Raw genomic sequence first — 16,824 nt, 5'->3', positions numbered from 1 at the left:
TATTTCTGTTATAGCAACACTAGATGACTAAGACACTAGGGATATGAAAGCTCTTGTGTGCCGCTGAAGAGAAAGAATCCATAAAGCCATTTAGAAGTGTATTACAAATTCTTATGTAGGGATTTATACGTATGTGTGTGTGTTTAACACCTCTCACTGAGAGTGCAGAATTTGTGACAGCATCTTGCTTTCTTTTTCTACATCCTGTACTCTGCTTAGCTTCTCCTTTATAAAATGGTATTTGAAGAAATAGTTCATTTATTCATTCAACAGTAATTACGAAATGCTACAATGTACCAGAGTCTGTGGGAGGTGCTGGGGGACACAGCCATTAACCAGATAGACAAAATTTCAGCACTCTGAATACTGAGCCTTATACATTAAACAACTAAATAGGCAATAACAATATAATAGTGTAAAAGTGCTAAAGTCAATAGATGGGTAATCAACTTGGACCTGAAATACTCCACAAGCTAGCAGTTAAAAAGAAACTTTTTAAATGTGATAACTAAGTTTCCTGAATTATTATGATTCAACATAGGCAATAAAATTCCAGGCATGAAGCAATATATAGGTATGAATTTGGTTCTAAAACTGAATTCCTTGACTATTATGTACCTAATATTTATTCTATTCCTTATTCTGTTCACATCGTGTTGAAACTATTTAAATTTGCATCTCGATCACAGCATAAATAAGATGTGTGGAATGATGTTTTTACTAATTTTCAGTATTTCTGAGAGATTTTTGTGAGTATTCTAGAAAAGAAAGAAGAGATAGGCGATTCTAACCTGTATTGAACTTTTTAAGGGTCTCTTTGTTACAATGGGGCACAAGAAACGGCAGGACCTGAGCCAAGAACCCAGATCCTCAGGCTACCTTTCAGGGAGCGCGGGCTTAGGGAGGAAGTCAGGCAAGAGCAGAGAAATGGGAAGATTCTAAAGGTGAGGTAGGAAAGGGTCCATGATTCATTTAGAGGGTCAGATTTTTTTTTTGTTTTTTTAATTTTGTATTTCCTTTCACCCATTGACTCCACATTTGGAATTATTAGAAATGCCCACAAAGTTTTAGCTACAAGATTTTCATTGCAGTTGGTTATACTGAAAAGTTGGAAACAACCTAGATTCCTAACAATAGAGGCCTGGCTAAATAAATTATGTCATATCTCACCCAAAATCCAGTGCCGTCGAGCCGATTCCAACTCATAGCGACCCTATAGGACAGAGTAGAAATGCCCCACAGAGTTTCTGAGGAGCACCTGGTGGATTTGAACTGCCGACTCTTTGGTTAGCAGCTGTAGCACTTAACCACTATGCTACCAGGGTTTCCCATGTCATATCTATACAAAGAAATTCCAAGCAGGCTTTTAATGTTATGTAGCACTGTTTCTCAAACTTTATTATGCATCAAAATAGCCTGAAATTATTGCTGAAACACAAATTACTGGGCCCCATCTCCAGAATTTCTGATTCACTAGGTCTAGGATAGGGTCCAAGAACTTGCATTTCTAACAAGTTCCCAGTTTGATACTCATGCTGTTGGCCTGGGGGCCACACTTCGAGAACCACTGACATAGAAGTGTATTTACAGATTTGGGAAGATATTCACAAGGTATTGTTAAATCGAAACAAAGCTGTTTACATTCTGTATACGTACAGAAGTTTAGATGGAAAGATATTGTCCAGTTGGTATCCCTGGTTGTCTTTGGGTGGATCACATTGTAGACCTTTTATATTTTGAGTGACAGATTTTTATGTAATAAGCATATTAATCACTAAAAAATAATAACATTTTTTAACTAAAAAAATAAGATCATGAAGTCCTGGTCAGTAGCACTAACAAGCTGGAAATATCAAAATAAGCTTGATCTTAGTCACCCTCTGGCTTTTTAAATACATATTGTTGGAAGTGTATATTTAGAAGCAATCACAGACAGAGGGACAGTGATGGGCCCATCGCTACATGCTGTTTCTTACCAGAACAACAATGGAAATGGCTGAAATTACATGGAGGGCTTCAGCACATTTTCTTACTTCATGTTAGTGCCATGTAGGCTGCTTCTGGGAAGTATGAGGAAAAACTGGGTGGGACCCAAAGGGCGACCTGCCAGAAGCTTGAAGCATCTGGATTGGCGTACTCTGTTTCCGGATGCAGGGCAGATCCATTTCCCAGGGTATCAGATTAAGGCGTCTCCTTTCTGGAGAAAAGACTTCATGGTTTAAGCTCCGGTTCACTTTTGTGTCTGTAGCACTCTGCTGTCTCCTTTCCAGCATGTAGCCTCAGGGATCATGCTGTCCCTTCCCTGCTGATATCAGCGTGCCAACTGTGGTGTCATGCACAACAAGCACAGAGTCACCATTCAGCTTCCACAGTCTGGATTCAGGAAGCAAAAGAGCTTCTAAGTTCCTACAAACCTTGACAGGTCTTCCTCTGGCCTTGCATACGCTGAACATTTCTCAAGGCCAGGGAGGGTGGGATGGGGAGGGAGAGGGAGTTAGGGTAAATGTCAAGACAGGAACAGAGAAAGCAAACAGTTGCTACCAATGTTCAGGAAAAGGAAGGGTGGGCAGACAACATAGAGAAATACACCATAGGCTTCACAGTGGAATACTTATTTGGTTAGTAGTAGTTATCCTTTCTTGTGTCCTTGCTTTACTACGGTTGATAAAATAGGAAGTAGCCACATTATTTATTTTATTTACAGCAAGAGTTCCTCATGAATATCTAACAGAAATGCCAGTACTTGGGGATGTCATTGAAAATAAGTCCCAAATAAAATACAAAATGGGTTCAATTTTTAAAACTTATTCAAAATATAAAATCATGTTCTAATTTAGGCTATTAAAGAAAAAGACATTACTTCTATATTGACTCACACATGTGACATAATATTTGTGGGAAAATTTTATCTCATAATGTTTTGGTTTTTTTTTTTTTTTCCATCATTTTACATGTGGATAAATGGGGCAGATTATTGTTTCAGTTTAAGATACAACTTTTTCTAAATTTTACAAGTTTAGAAATTTAAACAAAATCGGTTGCCTTCAAGTCGATTCTGACTCATGGCAACCCCATGCGTGTCAGAGCAGAATGTGCTCCATGGGATTTTCAGTGACTTCCAAGGAGCCTCTGAGTAGACTCAAACTTCCAACCTTTCCGTTAGGAACCAAGTGCATTAACTGTTTGCACCATCCAGGGATTCCAGAAATACACATACTGGTCAATTTTTCAGTTATTTATTACTATAGTTATAATGCAAGTTCTTGCACTTCACCGTCTAGTGCTATAACGTGAAATGCAGAATGTGAATCTGTTTGTTGTTGTTAGGTGCCGTCGAGCTGATTCAGACTCATAGCGACCCTGTGCACAACACAACAAAACACTGCCCAGTCCTGTGCCATCCTCACAATCGTTATGCTTGAGCCCATTGTTGCAGCCACTGTGTCAAACCATCTCATTGAGGGACTTCCTCTTTTTGCTGACCCTTTTCTGTTTTACCTAAGCATGATATTCTTCTTCAGGAACTGCTCCCTCCTGATACCATGTCCAAAGTAAGTGAGACAAAGTCTCACCATCCTTGCTTCCTGGCTGTACTTCTTCCAAGATAGATTTGTTCCTTCTTCTAGCACTCCACAGTATATTCAATATTCTTCACCAACACCATAATTCAAAGGCATCAATTCTTCTTCAGTCTTCCTTATTCATTGCCCAGCTTTCTCATGCATATGAGGTGATTGAAAATACCATTTTCAATTGAGTTGGGAGCCCCTGAGTCCTCAAAATGACATCTTTGCTTTTTAACACTTGAAAGAGGTCTTTTGCAGCAGATTTGCACAATGCAATATGTCATGTGATTTCTTGACTGTTGCTTCCATGGGCATTAATTCTGAATCCAAGTAAAATGAAAGCTTTGAAAACTTCAATATTTTCTCCATTTATCATGATGTTGCTTATTGGGTCCAGTTGTGAGGATTTTTAATTTGTTTTCTTTCTTTTTTTGATGCTGGAATTGGATATTTGTTGCGCTGATTTTAATGCTTATATTTATATGATTGGAAACCCTGATGCCATAGTGGTTAAGAATTCGGCTGTTAACTAAAAGGTCAGCTGTTCAAATCCACCAGGCACTCCTTGGAAACCCTATGGGGCAGTTCTACTCTGCCCTATAGGGTTGCTATGAGTCAGAAGTGACTCAACAGCAACAGGTTTGGGTTGTTTGTTTGTTTGTTTTATTTATAGGATTACCAGAGAGCTCCTCATAAGCCTCTTGAGGACAAGAAATTTGTCATCGATCTTTGTATACTTACAGATATAGCATTCTCCATTTAGTAGGCATTCAATAAATATATCGATGGATTGATTTTTAACCACAGAGTTCTAATAGATTGAACAGTGATTTATTATTTAGTAATAGACACATGTTCCTAACACAGTCCTAAGTTTTGCTCTTTTGCCTAATAAAGCATATGAGGCAACATATTGTTTAGAAATACTATCATCCTCCAACTACCAAAAAAAAAAACTGTTGCTGAAAAGGCAGAACTGCCCCCATAGCGTTTCCAAGGAGCAGCTGGTGGATTCAAACTGTTGACCTTTTGGTTAGCAACTGAGCTCTTAACCACTGTGCAACCAAGGCTCTATCCTCCTACTAAGATAGGGGCAAAATAACATTTATGTTGGATTCTGCTGATTTAATTTTTGTTTTCTTTATGTTGAAGTGTAATCCATACTGAAGGCTGTAGTCTTTGATCTTCATCAGTAAGTGCTTCAAGTCCTCTTTGCTTTCAGCAAGCAAAGTTGTGTCATCTGCATATAGCAGGTTGTTAATGAGTCTTCCTCCAAGTCTGATGCCACCTTCTTCATATAGTACAGCTTCTGGGATTATTTGCTCAGTGTACAGATTGAATAAGTGTGGTGAAAACATACAATACTGACACACCTTTCCTGATTTTAGACCAGGAATCTGTTTAGGACTCTATATAAGGAAGGTTAGTTGTTTGAAATTCAGAAAGGACTTCATTGTAAAATAAATAAATAAATGTTTTAAAGTCTTACCTATTACACAAATGCCAAGAACAATTTTATAATTAATCAATTCCTTCACCAAAAATTTACCTTCACCTCCTGTATGCCAGGTACTGTCCTGGGTGCTGGAGACACACCAGTGACTAAAACAAAGTCCCTGCTCTCATAAAGTTTATATTCTAAACTGGGAAGACAGCAAACCAATAAACAACTACAAATATAGTGTGCCCAGTGGTAAGAAGTACTAAGAAGAAAAATAAGGCAGGGCCCTTATAAGGACCTTGTGTTTAATCTAAAAGAAATGACAGGTCTTTGGGCAGGCAGTGGGTTTAATCACGGGAGTTTACAGAAAATCACTCTGGCTGCTGGATGAAGAACAGACTGTAAGAGGCCAAGTATCCAGTGAATTATTACCCTTTCTTCCCGAAGTTATATTTCATTGAGGACAGCTCTGTACCGTGGACCTGGAAATGTGATCCTACAAAGTTGATCATTGCCTTTTCATACTTCTAGTGTAAAATTAATTTCTAAAATGAAATTTTTATATCTAAAATATTGCTTAAAAGGAGATTTTTTCTGGAAAGTTGCTTTAAGATACATTCTCCCTAAATGAGACTTTTTCCAAAGCCTGCTTTTTTATAATTATTTTCATACTACTTGGTTATCAAAAATGTTTCTGGGTTTTTGTTAATAGAGCTTTAATACACCTTAAAAGCCAAAAGATACTTAAGAATTTCTCGGGGAAACTTTATGGATCTTACTATAGAAATTGAGTTTTTTTTAATCTATTTTTTGTCTTCTTAAAAACATGCATACCAAGGTATAACTTAGTATTGGCTCCCTTATAATGCTGTTTCATATTATAACATATTTTGGATTTTTTTTTATATTCCTTTGTTTCCACTGGCAGTGATTTTCTCCCTCCTTCCACCAACCCCTGTTCCCCCAAGTAACAGGTTAGCTAAAGAATTTTATACCATCCCACCCACCCCAAGGCCCTTCTTACTAACCCATATAATGTAAACACACACACATAGGCCCAAAGGCCTCCCAGTAGCCAAAGTCTGTCCCTTCTGAACCTTCCTCCCTCTGGTTTCCTCCCTGGAGCTAGTTTTAAATTGCCTTAAGAGTCTATATATAACCTACACAATAAAAATAGTCTTATTACATCCTGCATTGGACCAGAAGTGCTGTTAATGATCTTGAGCAACCACTTTGGTCACTAGGTTTGGTTTTAAGTGACTATTTTTACTGTTTTCAGAAATAATCCACCCTCAAAGGATGTGTATTCACTACCAGTAAAGATATTCCAAAATGTGCCACAAGCTTGGACAGGCAGTTCTAGGAAAGCACAAAAAACTATTTGTAGCAATGGTAGCCCAAATTAATAACTGATTAGTCTTTCAATGTGTCTATATTGAAAGGGTCAACACTCATTTAGAAACATAAATTCCTGGATGTTGATTTTGTAGTTGCTACCTAACTGGTCTTCTGTTTCTATTCTTTACCCTTTATAATCCATTCTCCTCACAAAAGCAAAGGTTATCTCTTCAAAAAGTGTAAATCAGATCATACCACTTCTCTGCTTAAAACCTTTCAGGGGCTGCCCACTATAGTAGAATGACTCTACCATGACCTTCAAAAGACTCTCTATTTGATCTGTAGTGTACTGGCTCTCTGCCCTCCTCTCCAGCCTCTCTCCCCTTGTACACTGGACTCTAGTCACACTGGCCCTGTTTTTCCTTGAACAAGCCAAGCTTGATTCTGCTTCAAGGCCTTTATACTTACTGTGCCTTCTGTCCCAGAATGCTCTTCCCCCAAGATCTTTGCATACTAGCTTCATCTCAACATTCAGGTCTCTGCTGGTTGCTGTGTTTATAATTCTTCTGTATCCAAACAGTAGCACACCTGCTCCTTGATATAACAGGGCAGTTCTTCCCCAGGTGTGATCGAGGTCTAAAAACCCCTTGTTATCACTTCCAGTATACAAAAGGTATAAGGCAAACCAGGACTATATTGGACAAACAACTGAGGGTTTGCATACAGACCTATATACACATGGTGTTTTTTTTTTTTACAGGTTATTTTCAGAGCTTTATCACCACCATATGATGCAGAGAACCCTTACAGTGCCAAAGTTCAGGAGCAGTTGAAGATCACCAACCTCCGTGTGCAGCTACTAAAACGACAGTCTTGTCCCTGTCAGAGAAATGACCTGAATACAAAGCCTCAGCATTTTACACACTATGCAATATATGATTTCATTGTCAAGGGAAGCTGCTTCTGTAATGGCCACGCTGATCAGTGCGTACCTGTGGATGGCTTCAGACCTGTCAAGGCACCAGGAGCATTCCACATGGTATGTAAAGCAAGGCCTCACCTAAGAAAAACAAATCATAAATTCCCTTCAGCTTAGTTCCCTCAGAGTTGGTATATGCCTAACATAATGCTTCTTGTTTCTTCCTCTGCTGATTACTCTCCTGACTCCATTTACAACCTATGAAGTGCCTATTAACTTGTTTTTTAATCTTCAGCTTTAGAATTATAAATAATCAAACACGATAACCAGATTCCTCATTCAGTGAAAACACCCATGCCAGTTTTTAGTACCCTGACCTCCAGATATTAAGGGTAAGGTGAGCAGTAGTGAGAAGTTGGCATAATCATGCTAGTGGCATTATCACACAAAAGCCAGTTTTGACAGTAAATGGGGACCATTGTTGAGTAGATTTTAAAATGAAAAAAAAAAAGAACCTCAATTTAATGAATGCCTGGCATCTTTTGCTGCCCAGCCAATACAATGAATAATAATTCTCCTCTCCTGAAGAGTAGCCTAACCCCTCTTACTCCTAAAAAAAAAGGCAGAGCTAAACTCTCTTTCCTCTAGGTTCACACATCTTCCTGTGCTTTCTGCTGAATTTTTCCTTATCCAAGTCCCCTAGAAGACCATGAAATCCCTGAGGACAGTGACAGTGATCTTTTTAACTTCAGGGCCTAGTGAATTACCTGAACCAGAAGTAGGTGCTCAATGGGTGTTTTATTGAATGATAGTGACATAGGAATAGGGAGATGATGAAAGATTAATATCATTGTCTGTCTTCACTTAACCTTCTTTCAAAAAAGATACAGACGCTGCCAGCAAGGACGTTGTTGTGACGCATCCAGAGTTTATGGTTGGGGATTAGGCAAGGAGAAGGAAAATAGGAGAGCATGCCAATTCTTTAATGTTATATTTTGCCCTGATACTACTGAGCTAACAATAATAATAAATAAATAAAATTTAAAGGACCTCACAGTATCCTTACTGCATTACCTAAAAGGTAGACTTCCACATTGTTTCTTATTTCTCTCAGCCCTGATGTAGGATAAAACCAGCCGGGACCATGAACCAGTTAGCCAGCAAGACAGTTTGTATTGGCTGTGTTGCTGGGGTAACTAAAATGACTAGGATAGAGTCCAGAGAATAACAAAGATAGAAAACAATGCTATTACTTCAAGAAGTAAAGCTAGGGCTCCCAGAGTTGAAGAACATGCAGCATTCACTCAATAAATACCTACTAGTTTCCAGACACTGAAGGATCTTTGGACTAATATTGCTTCAAATAAAAAAAAAAAAATCAAATAAAGTATGGAATAATTTGGTATGTCTAAATTAATTGAGTTCAGGTATGATTCAAATAGAAAACAGTCTAGATATTCTAGAGACATGTCAACCTGCTGGACTGTAAACTTAAAAGTTTATGTGAGGTAGAGTGCTAATAAATTTCTGCCATTATATTTTAAGTGAAAACATTGAAAGCAGGGTATGCAGGCCTTCTGTTTCCTCAACTGTCTTTCATAATCCAAGACTTATAGGACCACTTGATGGTAGAATCCTGAGCAAAGGGACACATACAAGCCTAGAGGCCTCCAAAACATGACACAGAATAGGCCCTTAATAAATAGTTGTGAACTCAAATTGCTGGGATCAACCATACCAAATTACCAGAGTCCTCAAGAGCCTTATAAAACCTTCATGAGTATGCATTTAAAAGCAATAGTTCTTGGGGTTTATTGTGTTGTTGTTTTAGTAAGATCTCTGAACTTAAACTTTCAAAAGAGTTAGCAACATCTTCTAAGGCTAAGGGGAAAATTCTAGAAGTTTCTATTAGTTCTCTGAATTCAACAAGGGATAATTACCCAAAGTTGACAGAAACTTTTGCAGAAGCCATAAATACAACTATTCCATACAACTTTCTGACAGCAAGAAAATTATCAACCCATAAGTTGATATAGATAACCAAATGAAGGGGATCATATAGTAAATGTTTTTCCATTTCAAAGGGATGTTAGAATGAGAAATCCCCATCCTAGAAGACTTTGTGGAATGGAAACCTCATTTCCTTACTAATCTCAGGATTCTTTAAAATGGAAAGCAATTTCCTTTTTAAATAATACCAGTTTTGTGACATCCTGCTACCCATTTTTCAAATTGAATTCAATTGGCAACAGGGATGGTAGCCCCTAGTGCTGTAGCTACAGCACATGCATTAACAAGGCCAGGCCAAGCCAAATCTGGAGCTGGGACCAGGCAAGGGGTAAAAACCAGGCAAAGTGGCCAAGATTATGTTGGCTTCCAGGAATACAGTTCCATGAGATTCCAAGCTGTCTCTTCTCTCCTTTTTTAAAAAAGTCAAAAGCAATTGGGCCAACAGAGGCTTATATTGGAGATGTGAAAGATTCATTTTTCTCCCACCCCTAAGCTTAGGTGCATTTTATTTTTATGTATATTTTTTCTGGATTGTAAAGAGTTGATATTAAATTTGGAAATAGTTGCCTCTTTTGAATGTGATGTTCTTATTCCCATAATTGCTTAGCTGAGCAAATTGCACATTAAAAGTGTAGTTTTGGGGGGTCTTTTGTTTGCCTCATTAAGAACATAGCTATGAGGTCAGTTGTCCTTGTACATTTGTGTAATATTGTTATTAGGACAAGTAATAAATTAATGAAATCTGATTTTATGAGCTAGAATTTTTAATGGCTGGTACAGAATTAAGGAATTAAGATACTTTGTTTCTTAGGCTATATAAGTGTTTAGGGTCATCTTCTTTCTTTGGGAGAAAGGAATAGGAAATGGCAAGAAATGGGATACAAGTTGGCGGCACCATTTACCTTGAAATGCTCCTAGGGAGTCTTTTAAAGTAGCACCACCTGCTCCATGATTCCTACTCTCCCCAGATACTTTCCATTTATGCCTCACCAGTTCGCCAGTTCGGTGTTGCCTCATCTGTTCATTTTGCTGGAAGGCAGAACAGCGCAATGATTAAAATTCTGGCATTGGAGTACACAGATCTGGATTTGACTCTTGATAGGATTAACTAAGTTACTTAGTCTCAATGAACCTTAGTCTGCTAACAAAATGAGTATAATATCTACTTTACATAATTATTGAGAGAATATACACTTTACATGGTTATTGTGAGAATTAGGAAATATGATAACCAATGCCTAGGATAGAGTAGATACTAGTACTTATAACTCGTTGCCATCAAGTTGATTCTGATGCATAGCAACCCTAAAGGACAGAGTAGAACTGCCCCATAGGGTTTCCAAGGAGCACCTGGTGGGGTCAAACTGCCGACCTTTTGATTAGCAGCTGTAGCTCTTTAACCACTATACCACCAGGGTTTCATCAAGTACTTATTGTAGATGATATTTACTTTGTATTATCTCAGCTACCTTTGCTACTTCTTCCACGTATACATCCCCAACAACAACAAAAATAAATCATAGCTTATGTGCTGTTTGACATACTACAAGGCTAGGAGTCTTCTGGCAAGGAAAAACCGTACTTAGACTTCAGCCTGCTGGAATTCCAGAAATTATGTGAAAATGAGACCTTGAGGCTTTTCTCTTTGCAGCTGTAGAGGACTCATTTAGTCTTTTTTCCCAGCAGCTGGTGATTTTACAGCTGTTGGGTGACGAATGGTAATGCAAAGGAACATATGGAACGTTTCATTGTCTTACTGAAGTATCAACCACTGGAAAACACAAAGACTTTAGAATATCGTGGAGGATGTTTAAATGCCTTGAACTATACTTGTTGAAGGTGAATTTTTCTTTCGCACTCAGAAACTCTTTATAAAAGAGTGTTAATGTTTTTACTTATATGTTCTAAGAATAAACATTGAGACCTCTGGAGTCATAATAATAGAACCAAAAAAACCAAACCCATAAGCCATATAATAGAACCAAAAAAACCAAACCCATTGCCATCGAGTCGATTCCGACTCATAGCGACCCTATAGGACAGAGTAGAACTGCCCCATAGAGTTTCCAAAGAGCCCCTGGCAGATTTGAACTGCCGACTTCTTGGTTAGCACCTGTAGCACTTAACCACTAGGCCACAATAGAGTTTGATGAAAATACTACTTAGCTAGCTGTATAAGGCAGGTTTTAGGATCTTTCATATAATTTCATTGCAAGTTTTTCCCAACTGAACTTCTATGTATTTATTTATGTATTTGTGTTTGCATATCTCACATATCAAGTTTGTATAAATTCAGAACAGATTTAAGACCACAGTGTTCATCTTCTTTTTAAAATTACTTTATTGTACTGTGAATAAGCCAAAAGTATAATTAGAAAGCTCTTGACTTTTCAAGGTATTGAAGAAAAGAACAGAGGTTTAAAAACAATTAAGTTATTGTTGTAGTCGTTGTTGTGTGCCGTTGAGTGATTCCAACTCCTAGGGACCCCAAGGACAGTGTAGAACTGTCCCATAGGGCTTCCTAGGGTATAAAATGTGGCAACTTGCTTCCATGAAGATTACAGCCTTGGAAACCTTATGAGGCAGTTCTACTCTGTCCTGTAGAGCCACTATGAGTTGGAATTTACTCGATAGCAACGGGTAATCTTTACAGGAGCAAATTGCCAGGTCTTTTCTCCCGAGAGTGACTGATGGGTTCAAACCCCCAACCTTTCAATTAATAGGCAAGTGCTTAATCATTGCACCACCAGGGCTCCTTAATGAAGTTATTAAATTAGAATATCTATTAAATTGAAATTTAGAAATATTTTTATAGAGTAAAGCATACATACATGTTTGGAAATGAACATCTGTAAATTAGTTATAGTTTTTCTCAGCATAGAAAAATATTATCATGGATTATACGTTGAATGCTTACTGTGCCAAGTCTTGTGCTGTCATGTTACCAGTGGTATTGAATTTAATCTTCACAACAACAGAATGATGTAGTGTCATCATTTTCTTTCATAGAGGAGGAATTGGGTCTTAGAAATGTTAACTGACTTCCTAAAAGCTAATAAATGGTAGAGCCATAGTTTAAACTTGCTTTTCAGACACTAAAGCCCATTCTTTTGTTGTTGTTGTGCTGTTAGAGAGTTTGGATCTAACCAGGGTAGAGTGATGTCAAGAATAGAAAAAATAAAGAGGACAGAGGGGCAAGGGAGACCAGGCTGGAGTCAAGGGATTTATTACCATGATAGACCACAGAATCTAAGTAAGGAGGGAAGTGAGGACGTAAGAAGGCAAAGCCTGTTCTCACGACCAAAGGTTAGCTGTTTTTATATTTTATTAAGCCCTTTCACATGCATCAGGTCCCTAGGTGGTATACATGGTTTGCATTCGACTGCTAACCTAAAGGTTGTCTGTCCAAATCACCCAGCGGTCCTGTGGAAGAAAGGCCTGATGATCCGCTTCCATAAAGATTACAGCCAAGAAAACCCTGTGGAACAGTTCTACTCGTAACACATGAGGTTGCCACGAGTTGGAATCGACTTGAAGGCAATGGACTTGGTTTGATTTTCACACGCATTTTGTCACTTGATCCTTACTACAACCCTGGAAGGCTGTATTTCTATTCTGCAGATGAAGAAAAACTAAGGTTCAGAGAGATTAATTTACTTGCTTGAAGTCATAGCGACAGAACAATCACTCACACTTAGAGTACCCACTTCCACCCACAATAGGCCTTCAAGATAAGACTTTTAATAAAAAGACTCTCCTTATAGGGATAAATAATCTAAGTCATCTACATTTTAATATGGGACCAGAAATTAACATTGATTCATCTGTTCCATTCAACAATTAGTGAAGTTGCCCAAAGGGAAGTAAAAGAGAAAGAGTAAAGGCAATAAGTTTGGATAATCTACAAAGTAAATAATTTAGAAGTGACTATCTTTTGGGGAAGGAGCCCTGGTGGCACAGTCGTTAAGTGCTCTGCTGCTCATCAAAAGCTCTACAGTTCGAATTCACCAGCAGCACAGTGGGAGAAAGATGTGGCAGTCTGCTTCCACAGATTTATAGCCTTGGGCAGCTCTCCTTTGTCCTATAGGGTTCCTTTCAAGGGTTCCCCCAGAACATTTAAATGCTTATTTATAGGGGTTTTTTGTTTGTTTGTTTTTACTATGTGACAGAGAAGTTAAAGAATAAAAATACCTGAAAGCTAAAATATTGGTGTCAGAGCAGATATCTTTAAAAATAAAATATAAGCCAGTGGGAAAGTAAGGTGGATTGGATGTGCTTTGCAAAAAGTGAAGCACATATATATTCCGGTCAGAAATGTGGCATGGTTAAGGTACAAAAAATGAGTTTCTTTAATAGGTTTAAGCTGCTAGTTCTTACAAATTTGGGAAGGAACAACTTAAATCTGGATTTTTTTTTTAATAACTATAAAGTATCCCCCAATACTGAAGGCATATCTCACTTTGCAAATTTTCTCATGAATATTTCCTTTCCAGTGTAGCATCTTTGGGCCCATCCTGCGGGAAGTTGGGAGCTATAGTCAGAACTCTGTCTGGAAGGCTAATATAATGGGGTCGGGGAGCTACATGGAAAGAGAAAAGCTGAGGTTACAGATAGATATCTAACTTCTGGTTCACAACCCAGGGTCTCATATCTCTATGGTATTTCATTTGTGTCCTGCCAACTTTGTAAGAGCTGGAAATGTACTTCAATTTGTCCTAAAACAATTACATTCAGTAGAAGATAAGTTGTAACTTAAGTCCTCATTCCCTCTAGCAAGAAGAATTTTTAGTGACCAGACAAATAAGGTTAAAACATATACATGTGTGCATGCACACACACATGCACATATGTTATAATAATTCCAGAAGACAGAGAAAATTAACAGCCATTTGAAATAGTGAGGAAAACAAAGTCTGTTAATCTTGGCATTCAAAACCTCAATAATATAACTGGAGCTTCAGTTGTATTTTATTTTCGCAATGTAAATACTTTAATGAAATAAAAAAGCATATATGTGGTGATACAAAAAGGACTGTAATATTTGTTAGGCATCCCTGGGTGGCACAAAGGGTTAAGCGCTTGACTACTAGCTGAAATGTTGGCAGTTCGAACCCACCCAGGGACTGCTCAGAAGACAGGCCTGGCTATCTGCTTCTGAAAGGTAACAGCCCTGAAAACCCTATGGAACAGTTATACTCTGCACACATGGGGTTGCAATGAGTCGTAAGTAACTCAAGGGCAAACAACAACAATAATATTTGTTAACTGATATTAAGTTTTTATTAATATAAAATTTTGATATCATTTTAGCTCACTGCTCTAGTTGTCTAGATTGAAAGAGAAAATTATGGTTTCAAAACACACACTCAAAATATATTTTTCAGCTTTAAAAAAGCTCACATGTTACAAACGGAAAAAATTATAACCACTTGATGATTACATTTGTTCCACTATTAAAGATTTTATATACAATACAAATAATTATGAAATTCATAAAACTATACACTGATCAAGTGTCTTTTGCCTTTAATTTTTACATCTCTAAGGGTAAAAAAAAAAAAAATTTTTTTTTTTTTTAAGGGTGCCACTAAAGGAACTCTGGTGGCACAATTGTTAAACAAAATGTTGGTGGTTCAAACCCATCAGCTGCTCCATGGAGAAAAGACCTGGCAATCTACTCCCATAAAGATTTCAGCCTATGTGCAGGGACCATGGTCTCGGGGAACATCTGGCTCAATTGGCATAACACAGTTTATAAAGAAAATGTTCTACACTATACTTTGGTGAGTAGTATCCGGGGTCTTAAAAGCCTGTGAGCGCCCATTTAGGATATTCCACTGGTCTCGCCCCTTAGAGAGCAAGGAAGAATGAAGAAAACTAAAGGTACAACAGAAAGATTAGTCCAAAGGACTAATGGACCACATCTTCTACAGTCTCCAGTACTGAGTCCAGTACAACTAGATGGTGTCCGGCTACAGCCACTAACTGCTGTGACAGGCATCACAATAGAGGGTCCCAGACAGAGCTGGAGAAAAAAGTAGAACAAAATTGTAACTCAAAAAGAAAGACCAGACTTGCTGACCTGACAGAGTCTGGAGAAACCCTCAGAGTATGGCCGCCGGACACCCTTTCAGCTCAGTAGTGAAGTCAATCCTGAGGTTCACCCTTCAGCCAAACAGTGGACAGGCGCATAAAACAAAATGCGACTAAAGGGGCACACCAGCCCTGGGGCAAGGACTAGAAGGCAGAAGGGGATAGGAAAGCTGGTAATAGGGAACCCAAAGCTAAGAAGGGAGAGTGTTGACATGCTGTGGGGTTGTTAGCCAATGTGATAAAAAAAAATATATGTACTAACTGTTTAATGAGAAACTAGTTTGTTCTGTAAACCATCTAAAACCATCTAAAAAAAAAAAAAGGAAAAAAAAAGGTTTCAGCCAAGGAAACCCAATGGGGCAGTTCTACTCTGTCTTCTAGGGTTGCTACGTGTTTTATTGTTTCCCAGATAAGGCTTTGGTAAGCATTAAAAGTAAAGAGAACATGGGATCATATTATTCCATATACTCAATAGAGGCTGAAAGTCATAGTTGTAGCATATTTTCTCTTAATTCTCACTTATAATTTAATTCAGTTCTGCTATGTAATGAAAAAGGAACTTAATTATGTGGGACTACACAGAAATAGAAGTGGTGGAAATACTGGTGCTCCAAACATTGCCACCTAATTTCATTTACATGCAAAGCAAGAAATTACAGCCTATTTTGCCAGCTAAGTCACTACCAGTTATCAAGTCGATTCCAACTTATGGTGACCCCACTTTTTCAGAAGTAAATTGCCAAGTCTTTCTTCCAGGGCACCTCTGGGTGAACCTGAACCCCAATCTTTCAGTTAGCATGAGTGTTCAACTGTTTGCACCACTTAGTGGCCTTTAAACAAAATTCCTATCCTTCCTCAGGCCTCCCAGAGTCCCCTGTACTTCTCTCAATTAAACCATTTACCTCACTGTGTTATAATAATTTTTTTAAGGGCAAATACTGGAACATTTGCAACGTCTAACATATAACAGGTTCAAAAAGTCTTTTAGAATCAATGGCATTTTAAAATTAAGAGATTAATTTCAGATAATAATGTTAATAAGATTAATAATAATGACTGCTCTTAATTAACTGGGTCACACACTCCTATATATACTTTTTCTCTTTTAATCCTTAAACATATAGTTGGAGCTGCTATTAGTATCCTCATTTTATAGGTAGGAAACTATGTCTTGTCATTAAGGATTTGCCCAAGATTATTGAGAACAGGGATTAAGAACCTCATGTAACTAATTCCAAAATTTATTTTATTTACGTCACATTTATCCACATAATGCTAAGAAAAGAACCCCAGAACTCCTCAGTAGAGTTTCCTGTAGATTAAGGTGCTTACTGTTTTCACTGTGGCAATTATTATGACCTCATTAAAACAATAAGATAAAGACTAATAATGTATTTTAATATAATCTAGGGGAAAGAAAATCTTCTCAGACATGCTTTGTAAATAAATGTAATCAT

The 16,824-nt window shown here is 37.8% G+C and overlaps 1 protein-coding gene and 1 long non-coding RNA gene across 5 annotated transcripts in view; one reads left to right on the top strand and one right to left on the bottom strand.

Annotated features, from left to right (window-relative positions):
- The window catches only part of NTN4 (netrin 4), a 124,315-nt gene that overhangs the window by 45,967 nt on the left and 61,524 nt on the right, over positions 1–16,824 (top strand). For all 4 annotated transcript variants that reach the window (XM_049884095.1, XM_049884094.1, XM_049884097.1 and 1 more), the window contains exon 3: positions 7,106–7,384. In XM_049884095.1, coding sequence (XP_049740052.1) covers positions 7,106–7,384 — 279 coding nt within the window. The remainder of the gene's footprint in view (positions 1–7,105; positions 7,385–16,824) is intronic.
- Positions 7,329–16,824, bottom strand: part of LOC126075894 (uncharacterized) — a 197,029-nt gene continuing 187,533 nt past the window's right edge. The window contains exons 5-6 of the long non-coding RNA XR_007517316.1: positions 10,177–10,303; positions 7,329–7,405 (exon numbers count right to left, since the gene is read on the bottom strand). This is a non-coding gene — a long non-coding RNA (uncharacterized LOC126075894). The remainder of the gene's footprint in view (positions 7,406–10,176; positions 10,304–16,824) is intronic.

Source organism: Elephas maximus, chromosome 4 (assembly GCF_024166365.1).
Source record: "Elephas maximus indicus isolate mEleMax1 chromosome 4, mEleMax1 primary haplotype, whole genome shotgun sequence".
NCBI lineage: Eukaryota > Metazoa > Chordata > Mammalia > Proboscidea > Elephantidae > Elephas > Elephas maximus.
Note: the sequence above shows the minus strand (reverse complement) of the source record. Positions and strands in the feature narration are given on the sequence as shown.